General features: G+C 39.5%; 1 protein-coding gene across 1 annotated transcript; it reads left to right on the forward strand.

Annotated features, from left to right (window-relative positions):
* The first annotated feature begins 418 nt into the window (after nucleotides 1-418).
* LOC138975822 (P2X purinoceptor 4-like) lies at nucleotides 419-12555 on the forward strand. The gene is made up of 6 exons (XM_070348584.1): nucleotides 419-584; nucleotides 1086-1213; nucleotides 6355-6514; nucleotides 7401-7625; nucleotides 8824-8935; nucleotides 10239-12555. Exons 1-6 carry the CDS (start codon nucleotides 456-458, stop codon nucleotides 10304-10306), a joined length of 822 nt encoding a protein of 273 aa, XP_070204685.1. The 5' UTR covers nucleotides 419-455; the 3' UTR covers nucleotides 10307-12555.
* The last annotated feature ends 4630 nt before the right edge of the window (nucleotides 12556-17185 follow it).

A 17185-nucleotide genomic window follows, 5' to 3' on the forward strand; every position in this document is an offset into this window, starting at 1 on the left:
TCAGATGAATGTGGCTACTGCTCCGACTTAGAACAATGTATTTTTTTAAAGCGTTAAAAGCAAACCACTCGACTTACATACTTGAAAATTGGTGCAAATATCATCCTACATCTTAAGCTAATATTCATCACATATGAAGCTGAACACAAGTACAGTGAAAGATATAAGCATTTTAGAGGGGGAGTCACCCTTTAGCTGATCAGATCAGGTTTGTGAGATAATGTTGATGAATCTCATTAAGCCATTCTCATGTTTCATAAATGTTAACTGAGTATCGTATGGATGCCAAATTGGCGGGGTAAATAGGGCCACGCACGTTATAACCACTCGTGTAAAAAAAAAACATCAATAGTATACATGAAAATTTTACCCCATGAACGGAGAAGAAGTAGAAGAAGAAAAAAAAAAGAATAAGTTGATCGTTTTGCCATCTCAGACAGAACATTCCAAACAATATGAATGACAAAGAGCTGGAGACGTGTATGTTTGATCCCGGACATCCAAGAAACAAGCACTGTCCTGTCTTCAAAATCAACACCATCGTCGAAGAAACAGGCCACAGTTTCAGCTCCATGGTGTCAGAGGTTAGTTTTATTTTATTTTCCACTGCCTACCCTTTGATATAATACAGCAAAAGGTTTGATGCAAACAAACTCTAGTTTTTGAATGCAGGACCATTGGCATAGAACTAAACACAGCAGCAAGTCTGCAGTTTGTTACATTTGTGGAAATATCAATTACATAATGTGATGCCAAATGCGAAGTCACATCAACACGAGTTGTTCATGCCGTGTGAGATGATAATCATCCTTCCGCTGCTGGGGCCTAAACGTAGTAAAGACATGTCTTTTGTCTTGTGTCATCTTGACAAACCACAGAATTCTTCTTACGTTCTTTGTTTCAGCCGTGTGATGCGTTGTATAAGGAGTAGGCCAGGAGTAAAAAAAATAATCTACCTCACCAAACATCCATAAAGATGTCTTGATTTATTTCGTTTTCTTTCTTTCTTTAATCAAGGCTCTTTGCAAATCATTTTGAGTTGCAGATCTTTCGTTTTCATTTACCTGTGATTTTACATATTGCAGGGAGGGGTGATCGAAATCATAATTGACTGGGACTGCAACTTTGATTGCTCTGACGAATGCTTGCCAACGTACAGCTTCCATCGGCTAGATCGCTTGGAAAACGCGCCGTCTCGAGGATTTCATCTGAGGTAACGCTTTGTCCAGAGTTGTAAAGTTTACACTTTCATGACTCAGATGACAATGTAAATGTAGTCATCAGATACCAACACGAACAACAAGAAATATGAACCAGTTTCGACTATGAAAGGTCAGCAATAAACAATAGAGTAAAAAAAATCGACGAAGCGAAATAAGTACATTCAGTCAAACTCACAGAATGATACTGAACGCACTGCATTTAAGGCAGACAGTGCTTTACCGAGACTGAAAGCGTTGACACACTGATTCACATTGAAAACGTAGCTGATCGCTTGAAGAGACCAGCCAGTATAGCGCAGTAGCGTACAACCCTTCACATGAAAGCACGCTTCGCTTTATTCTTTCTAACTTTCTGAACTTGTGTTAAAGTCAAACGTAACATATCTATATGTTTTAGGATTAACGAAATGATGAAGAATATTAGATGCAGTCATTTTTGGATCGATTTCTTAAATTTTAATTTTAATTCCAATTTTGAGATTTTTTATGAACCAAACTCATTAATTAATTTTAAGCTTCTAATCTGAAATGCGATGCCATAGTTCGGGCTTCGTGAAGCATTGCTTGACCAAACTGTCAATCTATTTGATCGAACAATGAGGGATATGGTGTCACCAAAGACATTTATTGAAATAAAATGTCGGGGGATATACATTTGCAGGAACTCACAAGTAAAGTTTCATGATAATCGGTCACACACACAGACAAACACACTTTGTCTTGATTCCCCGTCCACGTTAAAGTCAAAACATTACCAAATTTTAAAAAAATCACATGAGAGAGTACATTTACATTGTTATTTTTTGTTCTAGTGCTTCTCAGCTGCAGTCTCTTGTTCCATATTGAAACTTCCATGACTGTTCTCTTTAGATGAACACTATTCCTCCAATATAATTCCTCACTTGATGTCTCGGGTCGACCTACTGAAAGCTATCAGAAGGAAATGTGTAGTATCGGCTTTTCAATTGATGCCTTAGAAAAAAAAACTGTAATCGTCCCACAACCTACCGCGCTCCCGATATCCATGATTGGCATGAACATTACGTTCAGGAAGAACTAGAGGATGTAAATGACTGCAGTCCCTAGCGAGGGGTGTGTCTCAAACACGTGGACAAGGAGCACGTATGAACAGCTTACCTCACTAAATGCAAGGTGATTCTCTAAATTCATAAATGTTTCACTAATTTTCATTCTGAAATGAAACTTGGCAGCAATTATATTAGTCATGTGTCTGCAATGTTGTTTTATGCAAGTCACCAAACCTGAAACGGGTTAGAGAAAAAGCTCTTTCCGCAACACTGTAGTACATTTAAAATAAATAAATGTGATGATCCGACATTTTACCCGAAGCAATTTATTCTGAAACTTTCTAAGCCATCCGCAAGGTCCTTGTTGAAATACGGCGCTTTTTACAATTAGTCAAGTTTTGAATAAAATGTTTTAACAGAGAATGAGACTCAAAACGAGGAAGGTGGTGTGTATATATATATATGTGTGTGTGTGTGTGTGTGTGTGTGTGTGTGTGTGTGTGTGTGTGTGTGTGTGTGTGTGTGTGTGTGTGTACAGCGATTCCTAAAAAGTCTACCTGACAGATCTTTATGAAATTTTGCTTCTGCAGATGATATCCCTAGATTTTTGATCATTTTTTCGATAAATGTCTTTGATTATGTCAATGCGACTTTTTGCAAAAGCTGAGGCCCCACTGTGGTGACGTCATTTTTCAGTCAAATTGATCAACATTTTGGTCAAATAATCTTCGACTCAGTCCGGACTATGGAGTTTTATTTCAGCTCGGAAGCTTTAACCTGGAGTTTCTGAAAGTTGTCATTAAAAACAATATCGTTCAAATCACACGTGTGTATATCATGTAAATGAAGTCGTGTTAAACTAGTCTGCGGTTCCACTGCTTATGACGCCAAAGTCACCGAGACAAACTTCAGTATGGAAACGTCATTATGGAAACACTTTTGGGCCTGCTGGTACCCCTAGAATAATTGATGTTTCTTTGCTTTGACGTCAAAGATTGCACGAGGCTTTGGAATAGATCGAGGTTCCAAAAGAAGCGTCTTCAATTTGAACGTCTCGACTGCGGGACGTTTTGAGTAAAATACACGGAAGTACAGTATGTAGGATAAACAGAATACTGCAAGCCTTACTGTGTCGTACCAGATTTTGTCACGTTTTGTAAGTCAAAGGAATGACCTAAAACGGTCAATTACTGCTAACTGACTAACCACACCACGATCCACTCTCGCAGTCACAAAAAAAAGTTAGAATCAACAAAAGTATAAGTTCTAGACGTCTGTTTATATACACTAACTCTCCACCTCCCTCTTCTCGTGAAGCCAAAAGTGTTTTTACGACCAAGTCGTAAAACAAAACAAAGACAACTGACAAAAGCCAGTTAAAGTTTATGAAATAATAAGAACACGCTGAACCGTGTAAAGTTAGAAAACACTTAGCTGCTCTGTAAAAAGTCTTAGCCTGTACAGGCGTTAACACTCCACGTTGTCACAACTCAAAGTTCTTCATAAAGGGTTAGAAAGATGACAAGGTGGGGGGCGTTTACGCATGGGTGCACTCAACTCTCAGTGTAGCCAGGGTCCATTCGATGAAACGCAGTGGTGCATACAGGTGAAAGCCGCAGCAACACCAGCAACAGCTGTAGAACAGCAACCGTACAGCAAAGAACAGCAACCCCTGTCCAGCAAGAGTGTAGCCAAAGTGTAGCCCGTCTCCAGCAGGTCTTCCAGCAAATCTCCAGCAACCAGGTAGCAACAAGGCAGCAACCGGGTAGAAACCGGGTAGCAAGCTGAAACAGAGTAGTTGGTGCAGTGACCATGGTAACAATCCCCCTTTTTTGCACCTTTAAACATATCTAACTTCCCCCTTCAGCGAGCACGTGGTACCTGCAAGAATAGACTTTTAATCCCCGAGTACGCAGTAGGAGGGTCCAGCAGACTTTAATTGTGTGTCTGTGTGTGTCTGTCTGTCTCGACTTAACAGCTTATTGCTGGGAAACTACTGGGCGCAGTTCGTTCAAAAGTTGATACACTAACTTGATAATAGGTCCGATTGATCGTATTAAAACTTCATAATGTTACCTGGGACCTAAATGCCAAATAAATCACAAAACGACTCTTAACGGCGGGCGGAATTCGCGGTGGGATAGGACAGCCGTTCGGCTAATAGGTTCGCCCAGCCAGCCAGCGACACCAGGCTTTGCGTGCGTGCGTGCTTTGCGTGCGTGTGCCACTGCGCGACCTAATTTTATGAACGAGCAACGTTAGCAGTCTAGTCATTTGAGTTCACTGGAAAAATTGTCAGAATTGGTGGCTTGGTGGAAAGCGCGTCCGACTATGGCCAAAGTGATCCGGGTTCGATTCCCGGCATGGACGGTCTAATTTTTTTATTTTATTTTATTTTTTTAATTCTTGTTTACTATTGTTTATTATGAACGTTTTAATGTTTTATTTTACTCTAATAATTTTTTAATTGTGTAAAATAAATATATATATATATATATATATATATATTTTAAATCCACGTGCACAAGACAAAAACTTTCATACTGGGGGAGCGAGCCAGTCTGAAGAGTACTCGGGTCCAGCGCCAGCGTTTTTTATAACAACTCAAGACATTTTCTCCTCCTCTCTATATCTGCAAAAACCATATACAGATTATAATTTAGCGTTATAATGAGCAAGTTATACGCTATCATGGAGAAACAAAACAGAGTTTACATTTCACAGACATTGACCGGTCACCAGCGTAAAGTAACGGCTAATTACCTCAACAGCTTGTAAAACGTAGCTCTCCCAAGCAAACCGCTTGAATATTTGGCTCCCGCTCGTCAGCAAAAATATGTGGCAAATCCCTCCGTCCTAAGCCTTCTGTGTATTGCACTAACATCAGAAGCCCGTTGGTAGACCTAAACCAGTCCCTCAATGCGTTGGAATCCTCCAAATCTTAGTCAACGGAAACCCAGACCTGTCGTCTGTAAAGCAAGTGTAGAAAAAGAAAGAAAGGAAGAAGGGAAGGAAAGACCATGTGATCTCCCTGACCAATCAGCAATCGCCTGTCCTGGAACAGGCGATCTCCCTGACCAATCACTGGTCGCCTACCATACGCAGGTATAGCATGCTAGGAACACGTGTTTTAATAGTGAGCGAAAAATCACCCCATTTTCCCGCACGGATTTCACGCCGGCAATTTCTTCGTGAATTTCGTGATCGTCAACCAAACTTTTCCGCAATGCGGTAGCCAGCCCAGGCTCATTGCATTGCAATTTGGGAAAGGCGCCCCACAAAGAGTTCCTTTTCCCACTCGTGTCACTGAAACCGTGACAGATTTACACTCGTTGCTTTTTTAAATACTGAAAAGTTCGCTTTTGCTCGCAGTTTACTATTTAAAAAAGCACGTGTAAATCTGGTACGACACAGCAAGCCCTGAAGTATTCTCTATTTTTAAAATGATTGCATTGTGTTCCTCATCAAGTCTTAACTCCAAAAATATAAAGACATGTTTAGATATATATAGATTTAGTTTCAGGCCAACATTATTTTGGACTAAATGTTTTTATATAGTTTTAAGCGACTTGTTTGTCATTGTACCCTTCATAATTGACGAACAACACTCCCGTTTTTTGACCGCTCATGCGATCGAGACCCGCACCAGTTGGAATGACGTCACAAAAGAAATACGCAAGATAACTGAACAGAATAACTTGTTCTATGTGGTTAATTGGTTTGACTTCCTCCGCATAGGTAAAAAGGGCCATGATAAGCCTATTCTAAATTTTCGTCAATTTATTTATTGGTACCTTAGTTTTAGCAGCGGTCACGTGACCCCTTTTAAAGAAACCTTTGACACGAAAAGTGTGCCAGATAGCCAAGTTGAGTGCCTTACAATGTCATATATAGTTTGCACGGGAACAAATGCTTTAGTCGGGATACGAAAGATGTTGTAATCGCCCCCCCCCCCCTCCCCAGTTATCAGGTATTCCTGACGTATGATGACAAGTGCAAAACACGAACGGAACTTGAGCTTCTCGGGCAAGTAGAGGCCTCGATTATCCCTTTCGATTGACTAGTTTATTGTTAATTATTTGGATGCATATTGTTTCTTTCAGGTATGCAGACCACTATGCAGATTCGACCGACCAATTCTTCAGAACACTTTATAGAGCTTACGGAATTCGCATCATTGTCTCAGTGCATGGTTCGGGGCGCAAATTTAGCAAGCGTGTTACTGCCAAGACCATTGGAAGTGGGCTGTCTTTCTTCGGCATCGTAAGTCAAGACATGTGATGCATTACAAACCATGAAAATACTAATGATTAGACTCTGAATGTAACGTAAGATAGAGAGATTCATAACCCAATGAGGCAGAGCGCTAAAATAAGATTTGACCCAAGGATTATGATTGGTCAGGAATAAAAGCTGTTTCTTGTTTATGACTGTGTTCATTGGAGAATGAGTACCGCAATTATGAGCTTGTTGCAATCGCAGTTTTTATTTGATCAAAGTAGTTTTTCATAACAATTCTCACACTTTCTTTCTTTATTTGGTGTTTAACGTCGTTTTCAACCGTTCAAGGTTATATCGCGACGGGGAAAGGGGGGAGATGGGATAGAGCCACTTGTTAATTGTTTCTTGTTCACAAAAGCACTAATCAAAAATTTGCTCCAGGGGCTTGCAACGTAGTTCAATATATGACCTTACTGGAAGAATGCAAGTTTCCAGTACAAAGGACTTAACATTTCTTACATACTGCTTGACTAAAATCTTTACAAACATTGACTATATTCTATACAAGAAACACTTAACAAGGGTAAAAGGAGAAACAGAATCCGTTAGTCGCCTCTTACGACATGCTGGGGAGCATCGGGTAAATTCTTCCCCCTAACCCGCGGGGGGTAATGCTGCACATGTTATGTATATATGTAGAGCACTGACAACCCTTTGTTTTTAAGACCATAACGCACGAAAGGCCTGTCGGGATGCATATAATTAGCCAAAAATGTTCACATGTCACTACGGTGATGATGACATCGACGACGAAGAAGACAATGAAGATGATGACGACGATGACAAAGGACAACGATGATATTGACGACAGCGACTTCTACAACGACGACAAAGTCAACATATTTTAATCTTTTGGGTTTTTGTTTAGGCTGCTTTCATAGTCAGCAAAGGGATTCTTCGCCTTTACAAGATGTGCTGCAAAAGGAAGTGCTGCCTGGAAGACAAATATTGCACGAACACTCTGCAGTGGTGTTGGACCGGTTGCTACGACTGGTGCTTCTGTAAGCCACTAGACAAAAGCATGAGAACTGAACAAGACAAAAACGCTGACGACCTGAGGGCGACTACTTTTGTCTTCAGGGATGCGCTCAAGGTATGGGTTGGTGTCGGCCATGCTGGTAGGGGTATACAACCACTGTACACGGTGTTTATATCTCTGTGTGTGTGTGTGTGTGTGTGTGTGTGTGTGTGTGTGTGTGTGTGTGTGTGTGTGTGTGACTTTTTATGCAAGTCATGAAACCTGAGACGGTGCAAAAAATAATAGTTAGTTGATGGGCAAAAAATATTTCACAACTTCAAGTTTCCACCCACAAAAATCATATTTTCTTCTTGCTTTTGTCAGAATAAAAATACCCACGTCAGACTCCTTTATTTCCCATGAAAAATAGATATCCATTTGTTGGTATACTACAGTGTATTAATCTTAAGTGAAAGAATCCCAACTGTGACACCTTCAAATTCAAAAAGTATTTCTTAAAAGTCTTATTTCACTTTAGTTGTTAATTTAATTTAGTTATGTCCTGTTGAATGGAGCACTTTGGACTGTCACTGATACTCTTCAATGGCAGAAATAACCCTTTGATGCAACGAGAAAGTTAATCTCTAGACATGAAAACAAAACCTGATATCCTTGATAATCCAGATGACGGCCACCTTGGTATTTTTAGTCTCCAATTAGATAATTACCATTTTTTGGAAACTCTTTAACATTGACAGTTTAGTGTTTTGTCTATATGTGAGCTTTGTAATGTATATATTCTGAAATTGAAACAGACAGGCATTCAAAACTCACTTTTTGTTGTTGAAGACATCTTTTAAAAACAGGTTTTTGGTACAAAATCTTCAACACAGTGGGCTTGCAGCGCATTAAGTTCTCTTCAGGGTAAAAGTCTTTTTGTATAGTGTATATTTTCATGTAGCTATTTCAGCATGCAAAGTAAGATCGGAAAATTAAAACATAATACTGAAAAAGTGTTCACGCCAACATCTTGAAAATTATGTTTTGTTAGCAGTTTAGAGTACTGTGAGTGTTTGCCAAATAATGTGCAAAGTTTAGAAAGTTTTGTTCTTGAATGCTTTATATATATATATATACCTTTACTTGTTTTCAAACCTATTGTCATAAACCTCAAATTTGAAAAAAATACCAATTCCCTTCGAAAACTATAAAGGTCAATGTTTTCAAACTCGTCAGTGACTTCAACTGTAAAAAAGTTAAATTATGGTGGTCAATGTGACCTATGGAAATCATTTGTAAGTCAATGACATTGTTACTTTGTATACGTTGACAGACATGTAGCAGAAGATGTGTGCTGTCGGGAGAAAGATACTCCTCTGAACCAGAAATCGATCAGTCATCAACTGCGTTAGACACTACACGTCAACCTATCAACTCGCAAGCAGGTTCGTATTTTTTCGGCTCTGTGTGTGTGTGTGTGTGTGTGTGTGTGTGTGTGTGTGTGTGTGTGTGTGTGTGTGTGTGTGTGCGTGCGTGCGTGCGTGCGTGCGTGCGTGCGTGCGTGCGTGCGTGCGTGTGTGTGTGTGTGTGTGCCGCGTGCGTGCGTGCTCCTCAAGATTTTGTCCATACATTTTCTAGAAACAATATTTGCTGCATTTTTCAGAGTGGCGTACACACGCACAAGATATTCTTCTCAAAATATAACAGTTAGGCAATGCACACAAATCGCTTTTTTTGGCAAAGAATTGGACTTTTTTTTTACCTCATGTTTTAAAGGGAAATTACTAACACCACAAACGAATGATAACTACAAGGTAGTATCCCTCTTCATTGGTTCTGTCGACGCCCGGTTTTAATCGCTTGCTTCCCTTTTTATAATAAACCGACCATAGGGTGTCGTCGTCTTGAGCTAAATCTTTTGTATGTCATCAAAAATATTGAATTCTGGGCAGGGAAGTCCTTTTGAGAAATGACGTCAGAACCTTTCGGCGATTGGTCAATGGTATTTCGGAGCCGGACTACAACATAATGTCGACCACACTTGAAATAAACGCTACTTAAAATTGCTTTCGACACGAAGTAAATGGGCGCCTAGGGTCATTTATCAACTTAACTTACCTCGAGTGAGATTGACAGAACGTACAGTACACAAATACGAACGGATAAACTCGGAAACCAATGATTCGACACATGCTCGAGAACTCGTTCGAAGTTAAACATTCTATTTTCACCCCGAGAATTGTGTGCCAGATTGGCTTAGTGGCAGTGTGCTCACCCACGATTCGGCGGTCACAGGTTCGATACGCATCTTTGGCTACAATGTTTTAAAAATATGTTTTTCAATTTTTCAATTTTTGTAATTATGTGAGAACAAGTACATCTTGTATTTTATTCATTTTGATTAATTCCAAAGGTTTGAGTAATGTACTGAAGATCGAATTTATCAATGTTTCAACTGTTTTTAATTTTCTGAACTCGTAATTCTTGTATTTTATTCATTTTAATTAATTCCAACGGTTTGAGTGATGTATTGAAGATCCAATTTATCAATGGATAAATTTCGAGTACCTCTGGTGAACGATTTCCCAGAATTACTAATTCTATTTTAAGTAACGTCGGCTTTGGGGGATGTAATGGTGGTTGTACACTTATAGCTTAATCCATTTCTGCTAACACTGACAACCCTCATACTTGTTATGCAACTTATTTCAACTTTTGAATGCATTTTTCATTTGAATTGTTCGACAGGAAACGATGTCATCGTCAGGACAAATCCTGCCTTTGGGCTGCCATCTGATGTTGAAAACTCACTGTAACAGAGTCACATTTTCTGTTGCATTTGTTTGTTCCTGCCAATAATGACGTTTTTCCATGCCAATCTCAAACAATGGTACTAACACAGAGCCACTAATGGAAGGGTGAGGGGGGTCCTAACCATGTTTATAACCAATCACCCTGCTTTTACATTGATTGTAGGTAGTGTTGTTGTACATTGAAACTTTCTGAAGCATCACAATGGCTGAGACCCACAGATCTATCTGATACTATCAGGTGACCCTCCACCACGGAATGAGTCGCTTGTCACTTATGCATGATTGTTTTTATTTCTACATTTCTAAAGGATTTGTTTATGCTCTACCCAGTGGTGAAAACCGTTTTAAAAAAGAGCAAACATTTTTCGAGTTATAAGCATGTGAATAAGGTAACCCTCAAAACGACGGTTCCGAAAAAAACCAGCCCCAAACAATTTTGACCAAGTACCAAGACCTTTTTCCTCAGCAACCAGCTCATTGGTCAAATATTTTGAGACTAACCAATAGAAACTACACAGTTTGAAAGTCGGAACAAAGATCTTTCCATTCGTGTGTGTATCGACGGGTCCATTTAAAGTTTTACAAGGGCGATCGTTGAGTGAAAGTGGCTAACGAGAATGAGAAAAAACTTATAGCTCAGATTGCACCAGATTGCTCCATTTTCCTTAATTTTGCTTCCTTGCTATACCATACTATACTCTTCTATACTCTTCTATACTATGCTATACTATACTATACCATACCATACTATACTACTATACGATACTATACTATTCTATACTATACAGTCGCGCTAGCTTTTTAAAAAACACGTAAGTCATACGCAACGAAACGAAAAAAACGCGTCACGGACCAATATTTTTGCGTACTACGAAAACACGTACAGACACAAACAAAACACGCACGAAAGACTTAAAGACACTCCTTACCTAAATACGGCGAGTTTTCCTGTCGAACTCCGCGCACGCCTGTCGAATAACACCCCTGCTGTCTCCAACCTTCGGGCCTTGCGAGTTTGTTTCCCGCTCTAATACGACTAGACACACTTTCCGCCTTTTGGAAGCGCGAGATGGGAGAGCAGCTAATGTCTGTTTCATTATCCGACAAGACATTATCAGTCTGGTAATACCCTCGTTACGTTCGTTTGCGATACTTCGATGCAAAAAGAAACGGACTTTAGTTTTGACGCGCAGATTTCATGTGTGTCGTCACTTCTCGAGCCCTATAGTCAGTTTCAGGATCGGGTGATTATTAAGTCAGAGCAAAAGCGCTGCGTGAAGACAAGAAAAAGTTACAATATTTTTGCGTATGGCTTACGCGGCGCGGCGAAAAAAACGCGTTAGCGACTTTTAAAATGCGTCAAATACGCAAAAATCGTGCGTAAACGCGATCCCTGTATACTATACTATACTATACACTTTCTTAGTGTCGCTGTTTGCCCCTCGCCTATGGTTTTGTCTGTAAAAGCCTGTGTGTAAACCGTAAGCAAAAGTTGTTGGCAATGCGAAATAAAATAGTTAATGCAAATGTTTTTTAGCATGACAAGAATGTAGCGTCAGGTGTTTCAGTGCTTATTGTGATTTATTTCCAGAACTCTCAGTAAACTTTCAGTAATGGTTGTCTTCATAGTTCACACTGGAATGAATTTTTGTGCAAGTTCGGTCGTGTGTGTGGAAAACCCATATGAAAGTTGTGAGCAATACTAATGGCTGTTGAGGCACATTTTGTTCAGCGTAGCAGGAATGTAGTGTTAGGTACAAGGGTAGCTATGGTGACTAACTTCCACAGCTGTTTTTGTGTGCGAGGTTTGCTCCAGACGAGTTCTGCAAGTTACAATTATTCTTTCATCGTAATAATTATAAACTTCGCCAAAATATTATTGCAACACATTTTGCACCCACAGTAAAGCATGAAATTAATTTGACTTTCTTCTCGTATGTAAAAGTGGCATAGTTTTGCCGATGTGCTTTTTTGCCGATTTGTAATTGGTCCTTTTCGTTTTTGTCAGGTCGATTTTGAGGGTACCTTTATTTGAGCGGTGGTCACGTGATCCCTATAAAAGAAATATTTAATCCGAAAGGTGTTCAAGACAGTCAAGTGAACGGCCTTAACCGGCATAGAAAGTTTGACTTAAATGACACGGGAATTCATGCTTTCATTTTGGGTGCGAAATTTGTTGCAATAATTTTTTGGCGAAGTTTAGAATGTGTATGTGGGTGTGTAAAAAATTTCAATAAATTCTTTTAACTTTTTCTGATGTTGCCCTTAAATTTAGAGAGAAAGAGTATGCATGTTTGATTGATGAAGGTGTTCAAGTTCCGTTGTGCAAGCGTGTGTTATAGCGCACGTTTCCATTTCCTGGTAATTGTGGTTGACTAAATCATAGGATAATGAAGACTTCATTGGGATGTTGACTGAAAGGGGTACGAAAATCCCTTAAAAATACAGTGTCTTTTGGGGCACAGATCGTGATACATTCTGAAGAAAAGAACAGCCACCATGCTGTGACACAGTATGAACAAGAAAGAACTTTTAACACAAATATATTAACATGTTTAGAGACCGATGATATCCATATTAAAATAGTATTGACAAATGTACGAGGTGATAAGGACACACACATCAATGAGAAAGTGAAATAAAAACAGGAAAGCTTCAATTTTTTCACATTTTTATTTCTACAAACTACAGTAAATTCAATAATACATGGAAACAGCTACAGTAGGTCCAATAATTATTGAGAATTTTGCCTTTGGGTTAAAAAAAAAAGTGGTATATGTTCATAACACATACACAAGTCGCGGCGAAGTATAACTTGCATCACTGTAAAGCTTATTGAATTCTCTATCTGAAAAACACGTTAGATTTGTGAATGATTTCCCTTTGGTTGCAGCAGACAACAGTTATTGCCCTTTTTTTTGGAAAAAAAGTGTTTGTTTAAATAAACTTGTTTTTTTACACTTTCAAATGGAGCAATTTTGAAATAAAAGGCTGCAATTACAGCCTATGACATTCTTCTCCGAAGAGAATGATACCTTTTGAGCCAATTGTGTAAAAATTAACACGCGCGCATGAGACAAAACAAGAGGATGGGACTCATAATTTCGACAAAATAAGACCACGGTTGACTGTACTTAGCGATTGACTGTACTTAGCGATTGACTGTACTTAGCGGTTGACTGTACTTAGCGTTGCGCCCTGACAAAACCAGGACATTAAGTCTATGGACAGTAGATTGAGTACGTTAAGCAAGTGTATAAGTATTCAAGATAACAATCACAACTGAAATGAAAAGGTCAAAGCAGAAGAAAATTCAACTATTTAATCACATTTGCTGAAAGCTAGCTATTACATGCTGAATGCCTTTTTGCTCGTCCACTGTACTCTTCAAAACCAGTGATTATGCAAAAAGATGGTTTTGAAAGAAAGTTCGTGATAGTTTTTCCGCATTATTGTCAGCATAACCACCAACTATACTGCCGAGCCCATCAGACCAAATTCAAAATACCGTCCTCCAGTGGGGTGCCGCCAGTAACAAGCAAATTACATGAGCATCCCAGGTACAATGTAAACATTATAAGATGTTTGGTGGCTTGTTGACAGACCAGCTTTTTTGTTGGTCCAAGGGGACCATATCGTCTTTTGTTTCATCTTTATCGACCAAGGCCGAAGGCCGCGGTTGATAAATATGAGACAAAAGGCGATATGCTCCCCGAGGACCAACAACAAAGTGCTGGTCTTACAACAAGCTACCAAACATCGTTTTTGTCATCATTTTGGTTGTGCAACAAAATGCACCACAACCCACAGGGAGACGAATTTTTAGAATCCAACTCCGGGCCACAAAGCATCGTCACAGTAGCACGAGATAACACGTCAAACTTGTATTTGACGTCAACCGTAGCTTGTTGACGCTTTTCTTCCAGTCTGAAAATGTACAGAGCTGCGATCATACCTGTGAATTCAGTAAGTGTTGAGCATATTTCTTTTCTTTTAAGTGTTTATGACTTTTCGTTGTGGATTTTGCGATTACAGAGATAAGTTGCAAATTGACCATGAGTCGCCGCGGTAATTATCAACACTGATTGGGTCTTTGAGAGTGAATGCTTACAATCGTTGTCCTCGGAAACACAAATCCAAAGCCACGATGGTTCCACACATCAAACAATCAGCCTGATTGGCTTTTACTTTGACAATCCACGTTTCACATGAAAGCTCAAACCCATTCACCAGCTCGAGTTATTGCATGGGGAACATGAGATTTATTTACCAGGTGTTTGTGAATGAAAACTCGTGAAAATGATGACAAATAGTATAATGTTGTTATTTTTAAGCCCTGATACAGCGGTCTTTCTCATAGCATAAGCTTAGTATGAAACCAACCCGTATTCCCTATAGCGCAATAAGCCAAACACTAAATTGTCAGCACATTTCTCAAGAAACTCTCAGTTTTCCTTTTTTAGCGTTGGTGAGCGTTCCAACAAAAAAGATCAAGTTTTAAGGCAGTGCGTACAATAAATCTCCATAGAAAGGGATTTGAAGCTAACTATAACAGATAATAAAATTGTATTGAAAACCAAACTTGAATACATTTTGATTTAGCAGTCAAAAATCGGAACCACAGATTATGACAATTTCAACTAAATTGATATAACGGCACTGATGCAAATGCTGTTTAACAGTTATAAAATGTTTCTAAAAACGGGTGATTTAAAAATATGTCTCCTATGCATAATATATGCAAAGTAAGTTAACCTGACACTGAAAAACGTACAATCATAATCATCATAAACCAATTTGAACCCCCAATAATGTACATCCTGTTCTTGGCATGAATTTCTAAAGGAAACTGTCCTAATTGGCCAAATTCCATACAACTTTGTTATCATCGGTTTATAAACAAAGTATCTATTATTGACTTATAATTGTATTTTTGAAGGAAAAGTCAACAATGTTGCATAGACAACTTTATATTGAAATGACAAAAACAGGAACATTCATTCTGTCAATTTGAATATGTTAGAACAAATCTTAACAACTAAATGACAAGAAACATGAAATCTGTACTCACCAATGAAAAACCAGCATACACACACAAAAAAAGCAAAATTTCTTTCATGGAGGATTTTTTGGGAACACAAAATAAATAAGATAAAAATGAATAAGTTAAATAAAATAGAACATAAAATAAAGAAGAAAGTGAAACTATACTTATTATGAATAAACAAAAATGGAGAAAAATATACATAAAACAAAAAGAAGAAAGCGAAATTATACTTATTATGAATATGGTTTCTTTTTACAAACTGTAAGGGAAAGTCGCCAATCCCGGAACAGTCGGCTAACTTGGAACACCTCAATATGCGGTCAACGGGAAACAATTCATGAAATTTTTTTTAGCAGAAATGTCTAGTGACCCCTCCCGATGTTATTGCAAAAAGAAAAATGGCAACTGCGGCAAAACCAAAGAAGAGGTACGTTTTTTTAACTTTTCTCCCTTCTTCTTCTTATTTCTATTGTCTAGAATTCGTTTTATTACTCTTTATCTATATACGTTCACATAAAATGTTGATTGCTATTACAAACCTACATCAATGTGTTACACTATGAACGGGGAAAAAAGATTGGAAACGTCACATGTATCCTACAGCTAAAGTCGAAATCCATGCAGGTGCCATGCGGCTATGCTGGAACACATATAGAGGCAAACATGGAACAGTGTTCCAGCTTTGACGCATTCTGTTCCATCTTACCCTCATCAAACGATAAAGTGAACACTGGTGTTTTTAGTCCGTGGCAGGCTAATTGCCCCCTGGATAATTGTTCCCCGACAACTGCCCCCCCCCCTCCGGATAATTGCCCTACTAGGACAATTGCCCCCCGGACACCTGCCCCCCCACCGAGGGAGGACAACTGCCCCCCGGACACCTGCCCCCCGGACACCTGCCCCCCAATTTTTTTCTAACCACTCTTCGTGCAAGTTTTTGCAAAAGCCGTTCACTTCAATAAGAGTGTGTGTGTGTGTGTGTGTGTGTGTGTGTGTGTGTGTGTGTGTGTGTGTGTGCGTGTGTTTGCTGGTGTAAATGCGGGCGTAAGTGTGGGCGTGCAAGTGTCTGTGTCGGTTTTTTGTCTGTGTGTATGTCTGTCAGTTTGTCTTTGTCTGGGTGTTTGCAGTATTTATGTGTATGTGACAGTGTCTATATGTGTGTGAGTGTGTGTGTATATATGTGTGTGTGTGTGTGTGTGTGTGTTTGCGCGCGCGCGTGCGTGTGTGCGTGTGTGCGTGTGTGTGTGTGTGTGTGTGTGTGTGTGTATTCAAACCAGGAAGCATTATATAGATATCGTTGAGAAAACAAATTATAGACTTCCATTACCTATGAATACCCTCTAGACAACAATACAACACTTGATAACTCGCTAAACATACAGACAAGAATGGGGGGCAATTCATTGTCACGGGGGGCAATTGTCCTAGGCAGGCAAATGTCCAGGGGGCAGTACTGTTGTCCGGGGGGCAGTACTGTTGTCCGGGGGAGGGGGGGGGGGGGGGAAGGGGGGCAGTTGTCCGGGGGGCATTTAGCATAGAACCGTTTTAGTCACGTACTCAATTCTCTTTTCAGTTTTATTGTATTTTTTCCTTCTATACCTTTTATTGAATGGTTGATTGATTTGTTTTACAGTATTTTGGGACCCGGACGGTGGCTACCCGAAGAAATGGGCTGCGCGTTGTCGGCTGTCAGAAACGGGGAAATGGGTTTGCGTTGCGCATCAAGAACATTTGGTGTTCCTGTCACGACTTTTATGCTGCGAAATATCTTGGTACTGCTTCTTGTGTGGCACCAACACCCCTTTGAACATTATACAGTGCCAGCAGTATACACA

The sequence above is a fragment of the Littorina saxatilis genome, linkage group LG9 (assembly GCF_037325665.1).
Source record: "Littorina saxatilis isolate snail1 linkage group LG9, US_GU_Lsax_2.0, whole genome shotgun sequence".
Lineage (NCBI taxonomy): Eukaryota > Metazoa > Mollusca > Gastropoda > Littorinimorpha > Littorinidae > Littorina > Littorina saxatilis.